Genomic DNA, 14,957 nt, shown 5'->3' with positions numbered 1-14,957 from the left:
TAAAACGTTGGTTGGATGGGTCGAGCAGGTAGGCAGCATTTCACGGTGCCTCGTTGCCACTATTTAAATGAGGAATCATGATGCTAATGTAGGCATGGTGGTTACGAGAGGGGTTAACTCATTTTCGGACGTGCGGGCTTTGAACGAAAATTCGGGAGACCCCGGTTGCCCTAAGTTAATGGTCATTAATCACCGGAAGCCGTTTCCGCGCCCGCGAAATCACCATAAATCGAGAGAGAGAGGTAGAACACTGGTATGTGTATATCTCTCTGACGTCTGCCACAGGATGAAAGCACTATATTAGGCGAACGCCATACTTTTTCACTGAGCAACGATATCAACAACCCAACGAATGCATGTTCTAAATCAAAAGAATTTCATTCACGAACCAAAAGTCGTTTATTACCAGGGAGCTTATCGAATTGGCTGTCGTTTTCAGTGGTCAATTATCTTCTTAATCCCGCATTCACACAAAGAGATTAACTCCGGCGCCGAATAGAGAAAAATACGAGGGAATCTCCTTCTATTTTGTACGGCTCAAATGATTTCAAATGATGAAAGAGTGGTTATTTTAATAAATCCAACAATATCTTTCATAGATAATTTTTAAAGTACTTAACTGAGCACATGTCGTTATCATTAATGCGAGTTAGGTATAAAATTATGACCCAACATGCTCCTTAACGTTTTTTATCCCAAAATACAGGCTTTTCCCGAATACTAGTCCCTGGACTTCCAAGGGTCGCTGATATTTTTTTATGAGATCGTTGGTCTTATTTTAAAAAAATGAATGATAAGTCACGAAAGGTAATCCACGGAATGCACTTAATTCCAATCTATCTATCTATATCTATCTACATAATACCCTGCGAGCCACCTCTAGGGTGTTTGGCCAAACCCTGCCAAACACCCTAGAGGTGGCTCGCAGGGTATTATGTAGATAGATATAGATAGATAGATTGGAATTAAGTGCATTCCGTGGATTACCTTTCGTGACTTATCATTCATTTTTTTAAAATAAGACCAACGATCTCATAAAAAAATATCAGCGACCCTTGGAAGTCCAGGGACTAGTATTCGGGAAAAGCCTGTATTTTGGGATAAAAAACGTTAAGGAGCATGTTGGGTCATAATTTTATACCTAACTCGCATTAATGATAACGACATGTGCTCAGTTAAGTACTTTAAAAATTATCTATGAAAGATATTGTTGGATTTATTAAAATAACCACTCTTTCATCATTTGAAATCATTTGAGCCGTACAAAATAGAAGGAGATTCCCTCGTATTTTTCTCTATTCGGCGCCGGAGTTAATCTCTTTGTGTGAATGCGGGATTAAGAAGATAATTGACCACTGAAAACGACAGCCAATTCGATAAGCTCCCTGGTAATAAACGACTTTTGGTTCGTGAATGAAATTCTTTTGATTTAGAACATGCATTCGTTGGGTTGTTGATATCGTTGCTCAGTGAAAAAGTATGGCGTTCGCCTAATATAGTGCTTTCATCCTGTGGCAGACGTCAGAGAGATATACACATACCAGTGTTCTACCTCTCTCTCTCGATTTATGGTGATTTCGCGGGCGCGGAAACGGCTTCCGGTGATTAATGACCATTAACTTAGGGCAACCGGGGTCTCCCGAATTTTCGTTCAAAGCCCGCACGTCCGAAAATGAGTTAACCCCTCTCGTAACCACCATGCCTACATTAGCATCATGATTCCTCATTTAAATAGTGGCAACGAGGCACCGTGAAATGCTGCCTACCTGCTCGACCCATCCAACCAACGTTTTAGATAGCAAAGATCGTGAGTATTAATTCAACCATCACTGGATTCACTACATAGAAACGCACGGTTAGTACCTAGACCATAAAGTGAATTGAAACATTCGACCTATGCTTTTAATTTCCCTCTTGATACCTCGTACCCTCACATTATACGTACGTACGCCTCAAATACTCTGCCTTTGACCCGGGCAGGTAATAGGAAAAATTATTTAGTGGCGCCTAGACTCAAAGGGAAAACTAGAGTGAGGGTATTGAAATTTGGAGGGTGTATAATGGCACACTTTCGGATTAAAACCTTTGAACAAAAGTTTTTTACTTTGGTGCACACAGGTGGCTAACTAAAAGTTATGCGCAAATCTTTGAAAATATTATTTACAATTTGACCCAATTTTTTGTATTATTTCGTTGCTTTTTTGGAATAAAAAAGATAATCATAGATTCTTTCAATTTACGCAAAGTTCAAAGAGGATTTCCTTTTAGTATTTTCCAAGAATTCAATTTCTGCTCAGCCTCTGTTGAAAACGATTTTATTTTGAACTGAAATATCTGCAGTAACGGTTAAAGAGAAAGCAGCCTTTTTCTCTTCTGTGTTATGTTTTTGCTATTTTCCAATCATTCAATTTAAGACACGGAATTTACTTAAATACCATATTCATTTCAGTTACTTGTATGGTATACCGAAAAAAATGTGAATTGACTTGGTAACTAACTGGTAACTTGTGTGTGATGCAAATTCTAGTCTTACCGAAAATTTAAATGAACGTTTTAAATCATGCGCCGGAATATTTGAAATACCACAGTCAGTTAAATAAATCATAAATGACGGCAAAAAATTGTGATTATCAAACTTTTGTGAGGTGTAAAACCTTGTTTGAGTATAATTCGTTCTGTACTTCACTTACAAATTTAATCCATACATGTTTACGCATACTTTAGGGGCCTATTATTTTAGAGTATACTTATTATGTAACATTCCCGCAAACACGAATGCATCTCAAAAGACCTTCCTCTGTGTCAAAATTTAAAACGACTCATGAGTTGAATAATTTTTTAGTATGACCGAAAGATATGCTTGAATTTAAAAGAGATAACAAGTTACTTGAAATTTATTTCCTTTATTGTTTGAAATATTAAATTTAAAGACTGCAAAGTGATAAGGCAAAGACGAGGCTTAATAGTACAAGGGAAGAATGGCATTTTAAATCTCTCTGTTTTTTAATTTTCTCTGTGTTTCATTTCTTTTATTTCCTTCTCATGATCACGTCTACCATAGTACGATGGTAAACGAAGGATATGATTCACGTCGTCTGAGAAAATATCTTCTTCGAATTTCCTAAGTAAGTTAAGCCTATACTTCGATCTACGCTTCTGTAAAGATTCCCATCCTATCTCGTGTAACATACTGGAAACGCTGCACTTTTTGTCCCTTATCATTTCATATACAGTTATGAACAGTGCAATTACTTTATTAGAAAAATATTGTTGAAAACGTAAAAAATATTAGTAAAACGATAGTAGTATGATTACCAAAAAACAAGTGTGAAACTTGCAGTGCCGCTGGAGGTGGAATCGAGAACATATTTAATGGCAAAAAAGTTTAGTAATTTTACGAAACCATGCATTTTAATATTTATTACTAAAATATTTAGGTGTATGTGCCAAGCTGAAATGTAAATGATCCAATGTATAGTCTTTGTTTCGCTGTCAGAAATCGTCTCTAAGTAGAAAACACTCAAGCCTTGAATTAATTGCAATCCGGGTTTTAATTGCAAGCTCCATCGGATCCGATAACGTTTTTTTTTTATTTTTAACAATTTTGCTTGCATGAAAATTTTATACCAGGGAATGATGATATCTTGGCTAATCTTTAAGGTTCCCTAAGCAAAAATCAATGAATATCTACATCTGTGACCTCGTCCAACAGTTTACTCCCCTCGATAATCATGGTCGTCACCATTTTCTCAGCCTCATTCTCTTTTACATCGTGTTTTTCATTTCACTGAATTCCTGCAGTTATAACCACTGTGTTTATTACCATCGAATGACTAGCCGTTGATTTTTTATCCCTGATGAAATCACTTTTGTGAGTCTTATTTCCTCTTATATGGAGGTTTGCAACCTCTTCATCTCATCGATGTCACCCAGGATCGGCTTGCGGCATATGAAATTTGTACCTTACCCATGACTCCTACCGTGAATCGCCCGCCACTGGGACGACAAGAGCAATGACTAACGCATGTGAGTCATCCACACTCAACGTCCAAGGGCAACCCAAGGCCTGCAATGCATCTACATTTACATATTACCCTGCAAGGCATTCACAGAGGTGTATGGCAGGGGGTGAACCATCACCAACATGCAATAAAGGGTTAAAATTTACTTCCACGAACATGTACTACTGCTACATGTACCATTAACTACGCTACGCTACGTTAACCATATCTTACGGACACCAACATACTACGGAAGATCAGATCATATAAATAAAATAAGAGAGATAGATTGTAGAACAGACAGGTTCAAAATGTCTTTTTTCCACGATCAATAAGAGATTATAACGGCAGCGATAGAACTCATAAATAGATTGCATGACTTGTAGTGTAGCCTACTAACCTAGGTAAAACTTAATGCATGTTTCTTAATTTTATTATTATTTCTAACAGCATATGGTAGTATAATTTGTTAGTATGCGTGACGTTTTTGGACCGTGTGGTGTGCATGTGGGAGTCCAATTGCATGCTGCATGCTGATGGTTGATCACCCCCTGCCAAACACCCTAGAGGTGGCTCGCAGGATATTATGTAGATATAGCAAATAGGCTATGGAATTAATCTATTCTAATCTTACTTATGAAAAAAAGCAGCCTATGAAGCTAGAACATGCAAAACATACTTTTATAAGCACTAGGAAAACTCAGAAACATGTATGGAATATATGAGTTATTAAGGTACCCTTCCAGTCAAATGACCTGTTTATACGTCCTAACGCTGCCGTTATTATCGATCGCGGAAAAAAGCATTTTAAATCTATCTGTTCTACAGTCTATATTTCTATTTTTTATGATCTGAACTACCGTGGTATGATGGCGCTCGTACGACATGGTTAACTTCGTCGGCAAATACACTGCTCTCAAATATAATTAATAGGTTTGGCCTAGTTTTCAATCTATGGTCTAGCAAAGATTCCCATCCAAGTTGTTCCAAGAGGTCAGTAACTCCAACAGGAATATCGTAACACCTTTTCACGCACCTGGCTAATCATCTCTAAACACGTACTCTCTTATCTCTTTTTAAGCCTATTTCATGACGATCCCAAGCACTAACACTATATTCTAAATGGGGCATAGAGGGGGAGTACCAGCTAATTTCTCTCACTTTGTCGTCGCGCTTTCCTAGTATTCATTTAACCAATTCCAAATTTACAATTAGCTTTACCAGTTATTTCCCGAATATATTTATTCCACGCTAGATCATTAGTGAGTCTAACTCCAAGATGTTTTGCATATCTACGATAGATATTCCGAATGAAATAGGTATTTTTTGGGGAGTTATTATACTATGATATTATTATATGCATTCGAAAGAATAATTAGTCAATACATTTTTTTGACCATTTAGGTAATGGAAGTGTGTATCGGAAAATTAAATATATACGTGATGAATTCTGCGTGTTGGTTTCCTAAGCCCTCCAGTTCTCCTCAGCGCACGTATTTCTTACACCTACCATTACATCCCTGCGGCTATTTTTCCTCACGGCTTCCTTGAATAGTGATTCTCTTTTCCATTCCCTGGGAGGGCATTTACTTTTCCGTTCCCTCCAATATATTTATACCTAGTTCATTTTACAAAAAGTACGTGAGTATTAGCACTTTAAAATTCTATCTTGAATAATCTGATATATTAGCACAGCAAGTTTACAAGAAGAACATTTAGTGCTAATGCACATGATTGCCAATTCCTTCTTTGTACCATTGCTTCCCAACCAGTGGTTTGGGGCCACCCTAAGTGTAGTCTCCCGATCAAATAAATAAGTTACGGGTAAAACTGGATCTTGAGCAAGAGATTATAAGCATTAGTGCTACAGACTTTCCTATTTTCTAATAAAACATTTTGAACTTGGACTTAGAATTTTATTTTGCTACATCTTCAGCTGATAAAGGTAGAATAATATAATTTGAGTGTGGACTGCATATGATATATTTTTTCAGACTGAGTGATTGGCCTTCCCGTATGGTACAGAAATTGACTAATCGCTTTAGCGCATTGGCCTCTCAATCATTAGCGTCGCTATATTGAAAAATATACGAATATATTCACAAGACAACTCTTGATATGTTATAGATAAAACCTTCTCAGATTTTGTACCGCGTAATGCTGTTTCAGGCCAACACTTTGATGAGAAACGCCCTCATCTTCTAAATTTGCTGGTTTGCGGCGATAATTTGCGGGATTTGCTGAAAATTTTGAATGCATTGAACTTAAACTTTGTTTTACCGTAGAATATTTTATTAAAGCACGACCTTTGGTTTGGATATGAATAACCAGAGTAGACGTTAACCGTCGAAACTACGGTCGTGATTTAATAAAAAAATCTACAAAAACAAAGTTTAAGTTATTTATTCAAAATCCCTCATCTTCATCAGGGATAAGACTAACTTATGAAGATAGGGGAGTTTTTCATCGAAGCGTTGGATTTAAACAGGCTTACCCGGTGTCAAAACTGAGAAGATTTAATCTATAGTATTCATCGGGATAACCTACGATCCTTTAACTCTTTATATTAGTTTTAGCATAAAATAATACGCTTTTCTATCCAGCATAAAGCTTGGTAGTTGTTAAACTGGGCTCGTCGATAACCCGGCGGTATCCCTAAGAAAACTTCTTATGGTTACCTGCTTGAGGACATGGTTATGCGCAACTCTTTCAAAAAGCCCAAGCACTACCGTCGCTGACCATGGCGGAACAACGATATCTACGTGTGCAAGCCATCCAAAGGTTATGTTGGGGAATGACAACCCTTGGCAGGAGAAAAAATCTCCCGTCTCTGTATAATCTGAACGTTTCCATGGGGGAGCAAAAGAAGGCAAAGGGCCTTTGCTCCTCTATCGCCCAGCGGTCGAGAAGGGAGACGTGTGTTTACATGATGGCAAGGTATCCGGTCTCTCCCAACGGCTCAATTTCGACGTTTTGTGCCCTGTTCCGTGTGAGAACCACCCACCTTATTCACCCCAGCCCGCTACCTTACAAAGCCTCCCCGCTATCCTTCCCTCTACCAGCTCCATGCCAACAGTGGCTGATGGAAGTACGGGGAGGGTGGCTGGGGAGGGGAGGGAGGGTGGGGGAGCCCTGCGCGGGAGGGGTGGTGGGAGGGTATCCTATTCCCGGAGTCACTCAGTCTGCGCCGGTCCCGTATTGCGATTGGTCCCCTGTGCGAGGGAGATAAGCCCCGGTGGAAGGAGACGTTACGGCGCCAGACGTGACGCCAAGCAGTCCGATCCAATCCCCGCGGAAGAACCACGCTCTGCCCGGAACAGGAGTTTGAAAACCGGCGCGTCATTACTAAAAGGGGACCTTGAGGAATTTCGTGTTTGACGTCCAGGTTACCGACACGACCATCCTCTCCCGCGGACAAGACGGGTGGAATCGTGGGCATTTCCGGAATCAACCTGCCCGGCCTTCCGACGGTCCCGGCGAGGATGGTGACCCGGCCGATCCCACCGTCACCTCCCGAGGAGGTTCACCTGGTCGCGTCGATTACCCGCCGCGACCATTATCGGCGGGGGTAATATTGCTTGGGAATCATCGGCTTGCGGTCCGCGTGCTCAAGAGGATATAGCGCGGGCTGTGGGTGTTCTCCGCATGGCGTGATGGGCTAATGGTGCCCATAGCGTTTTGTGAAGCAGCCACAGTTTCCCCAAAACGTGAAATATTTTCCATCGTTGTGAGTGAGCATTTTCTACGTTCGGGCGAGGAGTGTGACCTAAGAGTGTAAAGCTGTTACTAATCTCTGCCAGGATCATATCAAGAAAGAAGTTTGGGAGTGTCTTTGATAAATAAACCTTTCCACTCCAGGATTTCAGTGTGAATGTCTGTCTTAGGAAGCTAGGCCTAAGAATCCGGCAACCTTCACCTTCACGCACTGTGGGCTACAGCAGTGATATCACGAGGTGTCAGCGTGAATGAGGTCGTGTTCCTGGGAATATACCTGCTCGTGAAGGACTAATGTTGACGAGTTTTCGGCCCTAAATGAGTTTTAACCCTTTCCGAGGTGGCCAGTGGTTGTGAGGATACATATCAAGTTCTGGGTTCCCAAGTCTGAAATGGACAGCCAGTGCCTACTCAAAGTACCTGAGATTTTGCAGAGAATTAAAGCATAAATCTGCTCTCTAATTTAAATAACTCTCTAACGGGGAGTTTTTATCATATCTTAAAATTTCTACTAGTCAAATTATCTTATAATAGACTTTCTTAGATCGTCGTAAAATTCTGAGATATTTGCATTTCCACTGTCTTTCAAACGCAGTCTTTCTCAGTCGAGACTTTATGCATTAAAAAGATATCCTTCCAAATTCTAGCACGACTCCGTTTAAAATATTTTTTCGTCACGAATCTGATAATAACCGTGCGATTTTTGACAAAGATCTATTCTAATTACAAATATCAGCCAGCCTTTTCCTTTCAAAATTTCTTTTAGAGTCCGATTGTCTTAGATAAGCTAGCTATGTTATTTCTGGAATTCATCTCTATTGAATGAAAACTCGCTTTCTTATCTTGCACAAAACTTCTTGATCTTTGACCGAGTGCTTCTTTATATCCAATACCTTCGATCTCCTTCTCTTTTCGCTCAAAAGAATAAAAAAAATATGGAACAAAGAATTTAAGCTTTTTCTTCCTCCAATCGGAAAATTTCGGAGGAATTGAAAGTTGAGCTTTTTCCCTCATTTCTGAGAATACTTAATGCGATTGAAATCTCAATCTTTCCCATAGATATTCTTTCAACGGGGAACTTTTTAGTCACTAATTCCGTCCTCATTGGAGAAAGAGCTCCGGAATATAATGGAATGGTAATGTAAGGGAATGAATGAGATCAGAAGATTTCTCTCCCTATCGGAAAAGAGCCGGCCGCGGTAATTTTCTCTCTCGAATTTTCCCACGGTGGAAATCACAGGCCTGCGCCTTTTAACTCGTTTACCTTTCAAGACTCTGGGGAAGAAATCACTTTGGCCCACGAAGGCGAATTTTGTTCAAAAGCCGTCTATGTCTAGGTCTTCGAGTGAGTGCTTTTGGTTGACATCGGTCGAAGAGTATCACCACTTCATTACGCTACTTCTCCTTCAGTTCATGAAACTCTTTGAGGTTTGCAAACTGTCTCCACGCGGAAAATCAACTCTCTATTGGTATCTGAATTCATCATACGGCAAGGAAGTCCTATCACTAGCTTTACCTCCTCGTACGGCAGTGCCAAGTGAGTGCTTTCAGAATATATTGACCAAAGAGTTTCGCTACATCGTTTCAATGCATTGAATAGATGATATATATTGAAAGAAGCCCACCGTTTGCATCCAGGAAAGGAGCCTTCAATTCGTGATTTCCGGGAGTCGTGCCATTTTGCGGATCCCTCTTCTCCATTCGTGATTTTGAGTGAGGATATTCAGTATATATCGACCAAGAGTGCAAAAGTCTCATATCATTTCATTTAACTTTTCCAGTGAAACTATTTCGAAGTAGGTCTACCGTTTACACTTCTTGACATAGTTTATGACTTGAGAAAGTCAGCTAGCCTTATTGGATAATTCTAAAGCATATAGGTAGTTCACTTATAATAACTGTGAATTGGAGGGAGTTAATTCGGCTGTACACATTCCGAAAAGGGTCATTGCCGAAATTCAGTGCTCTTCTGTTTCATTCAATCGGTGGAACTCAAGTGAAGGTCTTCTAACTTCATTTTTAGGACGCTTTCCTCATTAGTGATTTTAACGAAGTCACGGCACACCCAATGGCAGGCTCCAGGTATATCTTTTCCCAAAACTGTGATTAGAAGTGGGTGAATTTTTTTTACATCGAATCCGAACATCATCATAATAATATATTCCAGGTTCCCTACTTTTGGTTGAGCCCGCAAAACTCTCTGCGGATAAGCCGACCAACTCATCAGTGCAAATCAACTTCTATTAGTGATTTTCTGGAAGTCAACTCCCTGCAGAGGAAGATTCAACTACCGTCGCTGTTCCTGGAGCCGGACTAAATCGAATCAACGCCCGGACTGAGCAACTTCTGGCTGCGGGACTTTCCGACCATTCCGGTGGGCAACTCTCGAGTTCGCCCCTGCCGGAGCACGGACGGAGCTGACGCGGCTCCTCGAGTACCCCAGAAGCGAGCTGTCGCAGAGAACGTGAACTTCCCTAAGTAGTCCCTTCCACCCATGGGATTCTCTTGACTCGGAGCCAAGTTATCCACCAAAGGATTACAACGTACATTGCTGCCGACCTCTCTAACTGTCCCTTTGTCCCCACAACGGCTGAAGCGACCCCTTTCGTTGAAAAGGACTCCTTCCGATTGCCCATACATAGATATCGACCATTTTTTCCTCCCGGTCGATTAACCATATCAATAATTCGAATTCCTTTAGTGGTGAAGCTCTTATCGGGTTTCTCATCATCTTTGGTGGAGTTAACACGGTTATTGGAGTGAGTTTGATAGGAGTGTGAGTGAGTGAGTGACTTTCGCCGGCGGAAATTTTCTCTCCACAGAGTGCTTTAGTCTTTTGGTGAATTTCCAGTAGAATTCATCACAATGTTGGAAGTCCTCGCCAGCGTGTCACATTTTGCAGGTAAATGAAACTCCTGCGTAGTATTTTTTACTTCTAGGACATATATCAGTGAAATTATGTGGAATTTTTGCGGCATAATTCTGTGCCAACAGGAAATATTTAATATCCCAATATAATTCTTGATCCTAGAGGAAAGGTGAGCGGAATGGACAGCTGCGTCAAACCAATCTTAGGATTGCTGACTAACGATGACGATAATTTCGATCCTGCTTAACTGATGATAGATATATTGTAAGTCCAGTGTGGCAACTAATTACAAGAAGAATGCGTGCATTTGAATCGTGAGAAATTGTGCCCTTCGTGAAAAAAATGCGCGCCGTCTATTAGGCGCGTCCATTGCATAAGTTAAGATATGTTTGTATCTGATAGATTAATGAATGCGGCGTCGGATAAAATTTTACGGTATTACTAGCCTCCTATAAAGTATTTTCTTCAGTAGTTATCAAATAATGTGATTGCATTTCGATTTGATTTAGCTTTCAGTTAAATTTTTTACATAGTTCAAGTGCCAAATCATTTTAAAAGGTTTACTCAAATTTTTTAACTTGATGGTCGTGGTCGTGTTCAATGGTCGTGTACAGACCATCGTAGGTCGTCTTTTAACCTTAAATCACTAGGGTAAAATTTCAATTACAGGTAATTACGTTTGCTCCTACTGATAAATTTTATATTTCTCTTGACCCACGCTTATGCCTATCTAATCTTATGTGATAATTATTCATTTTTTGTTAGTTCTCTTATTTTATATGAATGGAATAATATCATGAGAAATTCTTGCAGGATCAAATAATATTTTCTCATAAAATTAGCTAAGGGTAAAATATTTATGAGTCTCAATCTCTCCTTTAACTGTTATGCGTATGTATTAAATGAAAATGGGCCCCTCATTTCATTAAAAAATATTCATGCATTAATTTGACCTAACATCATTTCCCTCCTCTCAAATTTCTTGAAGGTGAACTCCCATTATCAGCACAGGAATTCCATGTTATCTTCCGCCCAAGAGATTTAATTTTGTTAAGTTTTTGCACTTCCTATGCTCTCCACGAAGTCTCTACGTGTTTTCCGCAGGAAGTTCGCACCAATTTTGGTGAATACAATTCGGTCAACTCTCCAAATTAATGAAGTTAGAGTCCTTTGAATTCATTAATTTAGTTTCCGCTACGCAAAATACCATTTGTGCTTTCGTATTTGTTTGTTTTTCCTTTTTCATCTTCTTTCCCTGTTTTATAAACTCGCCATTTATTAAATGTGACTACACGTCAGTTATTTTCATCTCTATCATCACTCAGGTGTAGTTATCAAAGCTTTTTTGTGCCTCAATTTCGTACATTGAATATTAGTAGCAGTGAGCAGCGGGTAATTAATTTATTTATTTTTTTTATCTTATTCTCAAACGACCGGATACAGCTCTTATTGGCCATTTTACACCGGGGTGTTCAACAAATGTAACAAGTAAACGTACACAAACAACCATGCCCTGGACCGGGGAAATCTACCCAGGCGGGACTCGAACCCGCGACCTCTTGCATGGCAGGCGAGAACGTTACCCCGCTGCCACCGAGGCCGGCGATTAGAATGTAGAATGATTTAATTTCTAAAGGCGTGCGATTGCTTTACGTTGCGTTTCATTTAATCTAAAAGTTCTCTATCAGAATTCTAAAATTCTCAATTACTAAAAAAAATAGTTAATGAGTTTGAGATTTATTCTCGGACCCACCCAAAGGTGGTTTCAATTAAAGCGTATGAATTTTACGACTAGACCATCTAAGCCCTTTGGCGGTAATTAAAAATTTTAAATCTAATAAACATATTTTGTTTCGGTTTCCCCTTATTTTCTGAATTCATTTCCAACGCCGATTGCTTTCAACATTCGATAAGGCCTTTGGTATGTTAATTACATTTTGGTGTTAATAGGTATACAGACATTCTGTAAAAAAAATCTCTTGCAACATGGCTGGGCGACAGTATGCAACAATACCTTATTTATTCTTGTGTCATTGAAGAAAGAGGAACTTATTACCTTAAATGTGGTGCAAGGGCTTTTGGCCTTTGAAAAAATGTATACATTCCGCACCATTGATTTTATATCTATTTATATATTCTGTGGAAATTTTCCAAGTATCTTTAATATGGATATATTCAAAAGTGAATTCACGTTGATAAAATCGCTGCATACGCACTACAAAATATCACTAAGTGCGTATGAAACACTACATAAATAATTTTGAGCCTGAGGATCGGAAAAAATCCATCTATGAGTCGCTAGGAAATCAGTCGCACTTCGCCTAGCCTCTATATTGTCAATCTCCTCGGATTCAGGGTGTACAGGTAAAAATATACGTAATTTAGTTAAGCTAAGTTATGGTATAGTTGAAATAAGAAATGAATACATCTTAATTTGCTTGTGTGTGTAATGGTGAAATTTATTATTCGGAGCTATAAACCAATTTTGGAAATCGGGAATAAAATTAACCTTCTCACACTAATGCAATGTTTTGTTCCAATGCAGCACGAGCTACGTTTTGGTATCAGAATGGTAACACTTGAAAATAAAAATTCACCAAGGGTCCATCCTTTGGTCACAAGTGCGTCTAAGGATTAATTAAATATAAACAGAAATTACATTTTTAGTAACATTTATTCATAATCTCGAGCTCCTTCAATAATTGTATGATTTCAAAAAGAATACCTTGCCTGAGCTATGAGCTTCAGCGTTAAAATTCCCCCGATTTTGCTAACTTAGAGATTATGATTTCCTTTATTTCGTATAGTTAGCTGAGTAAATAATTCTCCTGAAATTTCTTAAAATTCCTGAAAAACTTATTTTTGATATTTTAAAAGAGATGAATAGCGGCAGAATATTTCGGTTAAACATGCTGCTAAATTAGATTTTAAAACATATTCACGCAAGCTCTATTGCACCGTACAACGAGTTGTTTCGAGAGCATTGAAGAAAACTTGAATGATTCGTTCATCTGATGACACATCAAAGAGAATGTTTGGATGTCATCATATTTAGCAGGCCACTCACCAAAGCTCTAACATATTTCAAACAAGTTTCATCTTCAAAGTTTAAATTAATTATCCAGTAGGCATACATAATATCTTAGCTAACAATGTATTCCATATTTAATGGCTATTTTTTATGATATTTAAGGAGTGCCTCACCAACCCAGTTTAAATTGCGGAATGTGTTCTCAGCCGTATAGTTGTTGCTCTGGATAAAGTGACGAGTAAGATATATGCCTTGTGCTAACTCCAGAAATGACAGTATATGCGAGCATATAAATATTTGAAATTGTCCGGGAACCTCAATTATTGATTTTTTACAAAGTAATCGAGCTTCATGACATGTCATTAGAGGTCACAATGCTACCAATTCCGTGATAAACTTTAGTATCTTCTACTAAATTCACTTGCCAATGGCCACATTTTGATAATTATCTAACGGCTTCTCATCTATGTAAGGTCCAATTAAAGGAATTAAAACATGTTCACCCCTTTTATGATGGATGTTTTTTTACTCAATGATGAATATACAACATAGACATGTGCTCTTTTCCGATAGTTATCTTAGCAGTTGCCTTAAAAAAGACCATTTGGTCACACAAAACGCAAAGAAAATTTTTAAGTATGCATCGTTGAGGAAACTTATGTTATTTATTTTTTTCTAGAAGTTAAAATACTACCAACAGGTGAGTATATTTTGCTTTATGTTGTTTAAATTGCCCCTGAGAGGCAATTAAAAACTTTCATCTTCAAAAATATTAAAACGGAAAAGAATGTAAAGGCGCCATTGTTAAAAAAAATACCGTTTTTATCCGAATATGCATTACAATGTTCCTTGTTCAACAATAAGGTGTTCAAACGTCTAAATAGAAAAATTATTGCCATGGTATTTGACTAGGTTTACCGATTCCATTTTTAATGTAGCCAAATAAAAGTGACAGTCAGTAACCATGACCGAACTGGCGCTCATATTGGCAATTAAGGAAAAATAACAATTGGAACTTTTTGTTACAAAGCATCGATAAATAGGTGTAATTACTGAGTTAATATGTAAATTTTATTTCCTGCAAAATCTGTTTTAACTCTCGAATATTCCAAAAGATTCGTTTCACTTGCGCGTGGGTTAAGCTTCGCTAAAAGGCTAGTTAGGTGGAATCGAAAAGGTCAGCAGGTAGGTAAAAATTTTAACAAGGTGCTGAGTCGTTTTTAGTTAAAAAATTTCACCCGGGTTCATGACACTGGGGTCATGCCGCTGTGAGTCCTTCGCAAGAAAAGACTAGTGGGTGATTTCAGGGTCGAAGTGGTCATTTTAGTGCCCCGATGGTTAC

The 14,957-nt window shown here is 38.7% G+C and overlaps 1 protein-coding gene across 2 annotated transcripts in view; it reads left to right on the top strand.

The window, feature by feature from the left end:
* The window catches only part of LOC124166577 (synaptotagmin-11), a 586,809-nt gene that overhangs the window by 491,868 nt on the left and 79,984 nt on the right, over positions 1-14,957 (top strand). Inside the window, exon 1 of one of the 2 annotated variants that reach the window (XM_046544144.1) lies at positions 7,205-10,617. The exons of the other annotated variant lie outside the window; for it this stretch is intronic. Coding sequence (XP_046400100.1) covers positions 10,581-10,617 — 37 coding nt within the window. The 5' untranslated portion in view covers positions 7,205-10,580. Of the gene's footprint in view, positions 1-7,204; positions 10,618-14,957 lie in introns of those variants that run through there. 2 annotated transcript variants of the gene reach the window in all.

This window comes from Ischnura elegans, chromosome 10, assembly GCF_921293095.1.
Source record: "Ischnura elegans chromosome 10, ioIscEleg1.1, whole genome shotgun sequence".
NCBI classification, from domain to species: Eukaryota; Metazoa; Arthropoda; class Insecta; order Odonata; family Coenagrionidae; genus Ischnura; species Ischnura elegans.
The sequence above is the reverse complement of the archived record's forward strand: the minus strand, read 5'-3'. Positions and strand labels throughout refer to the sequence as shown.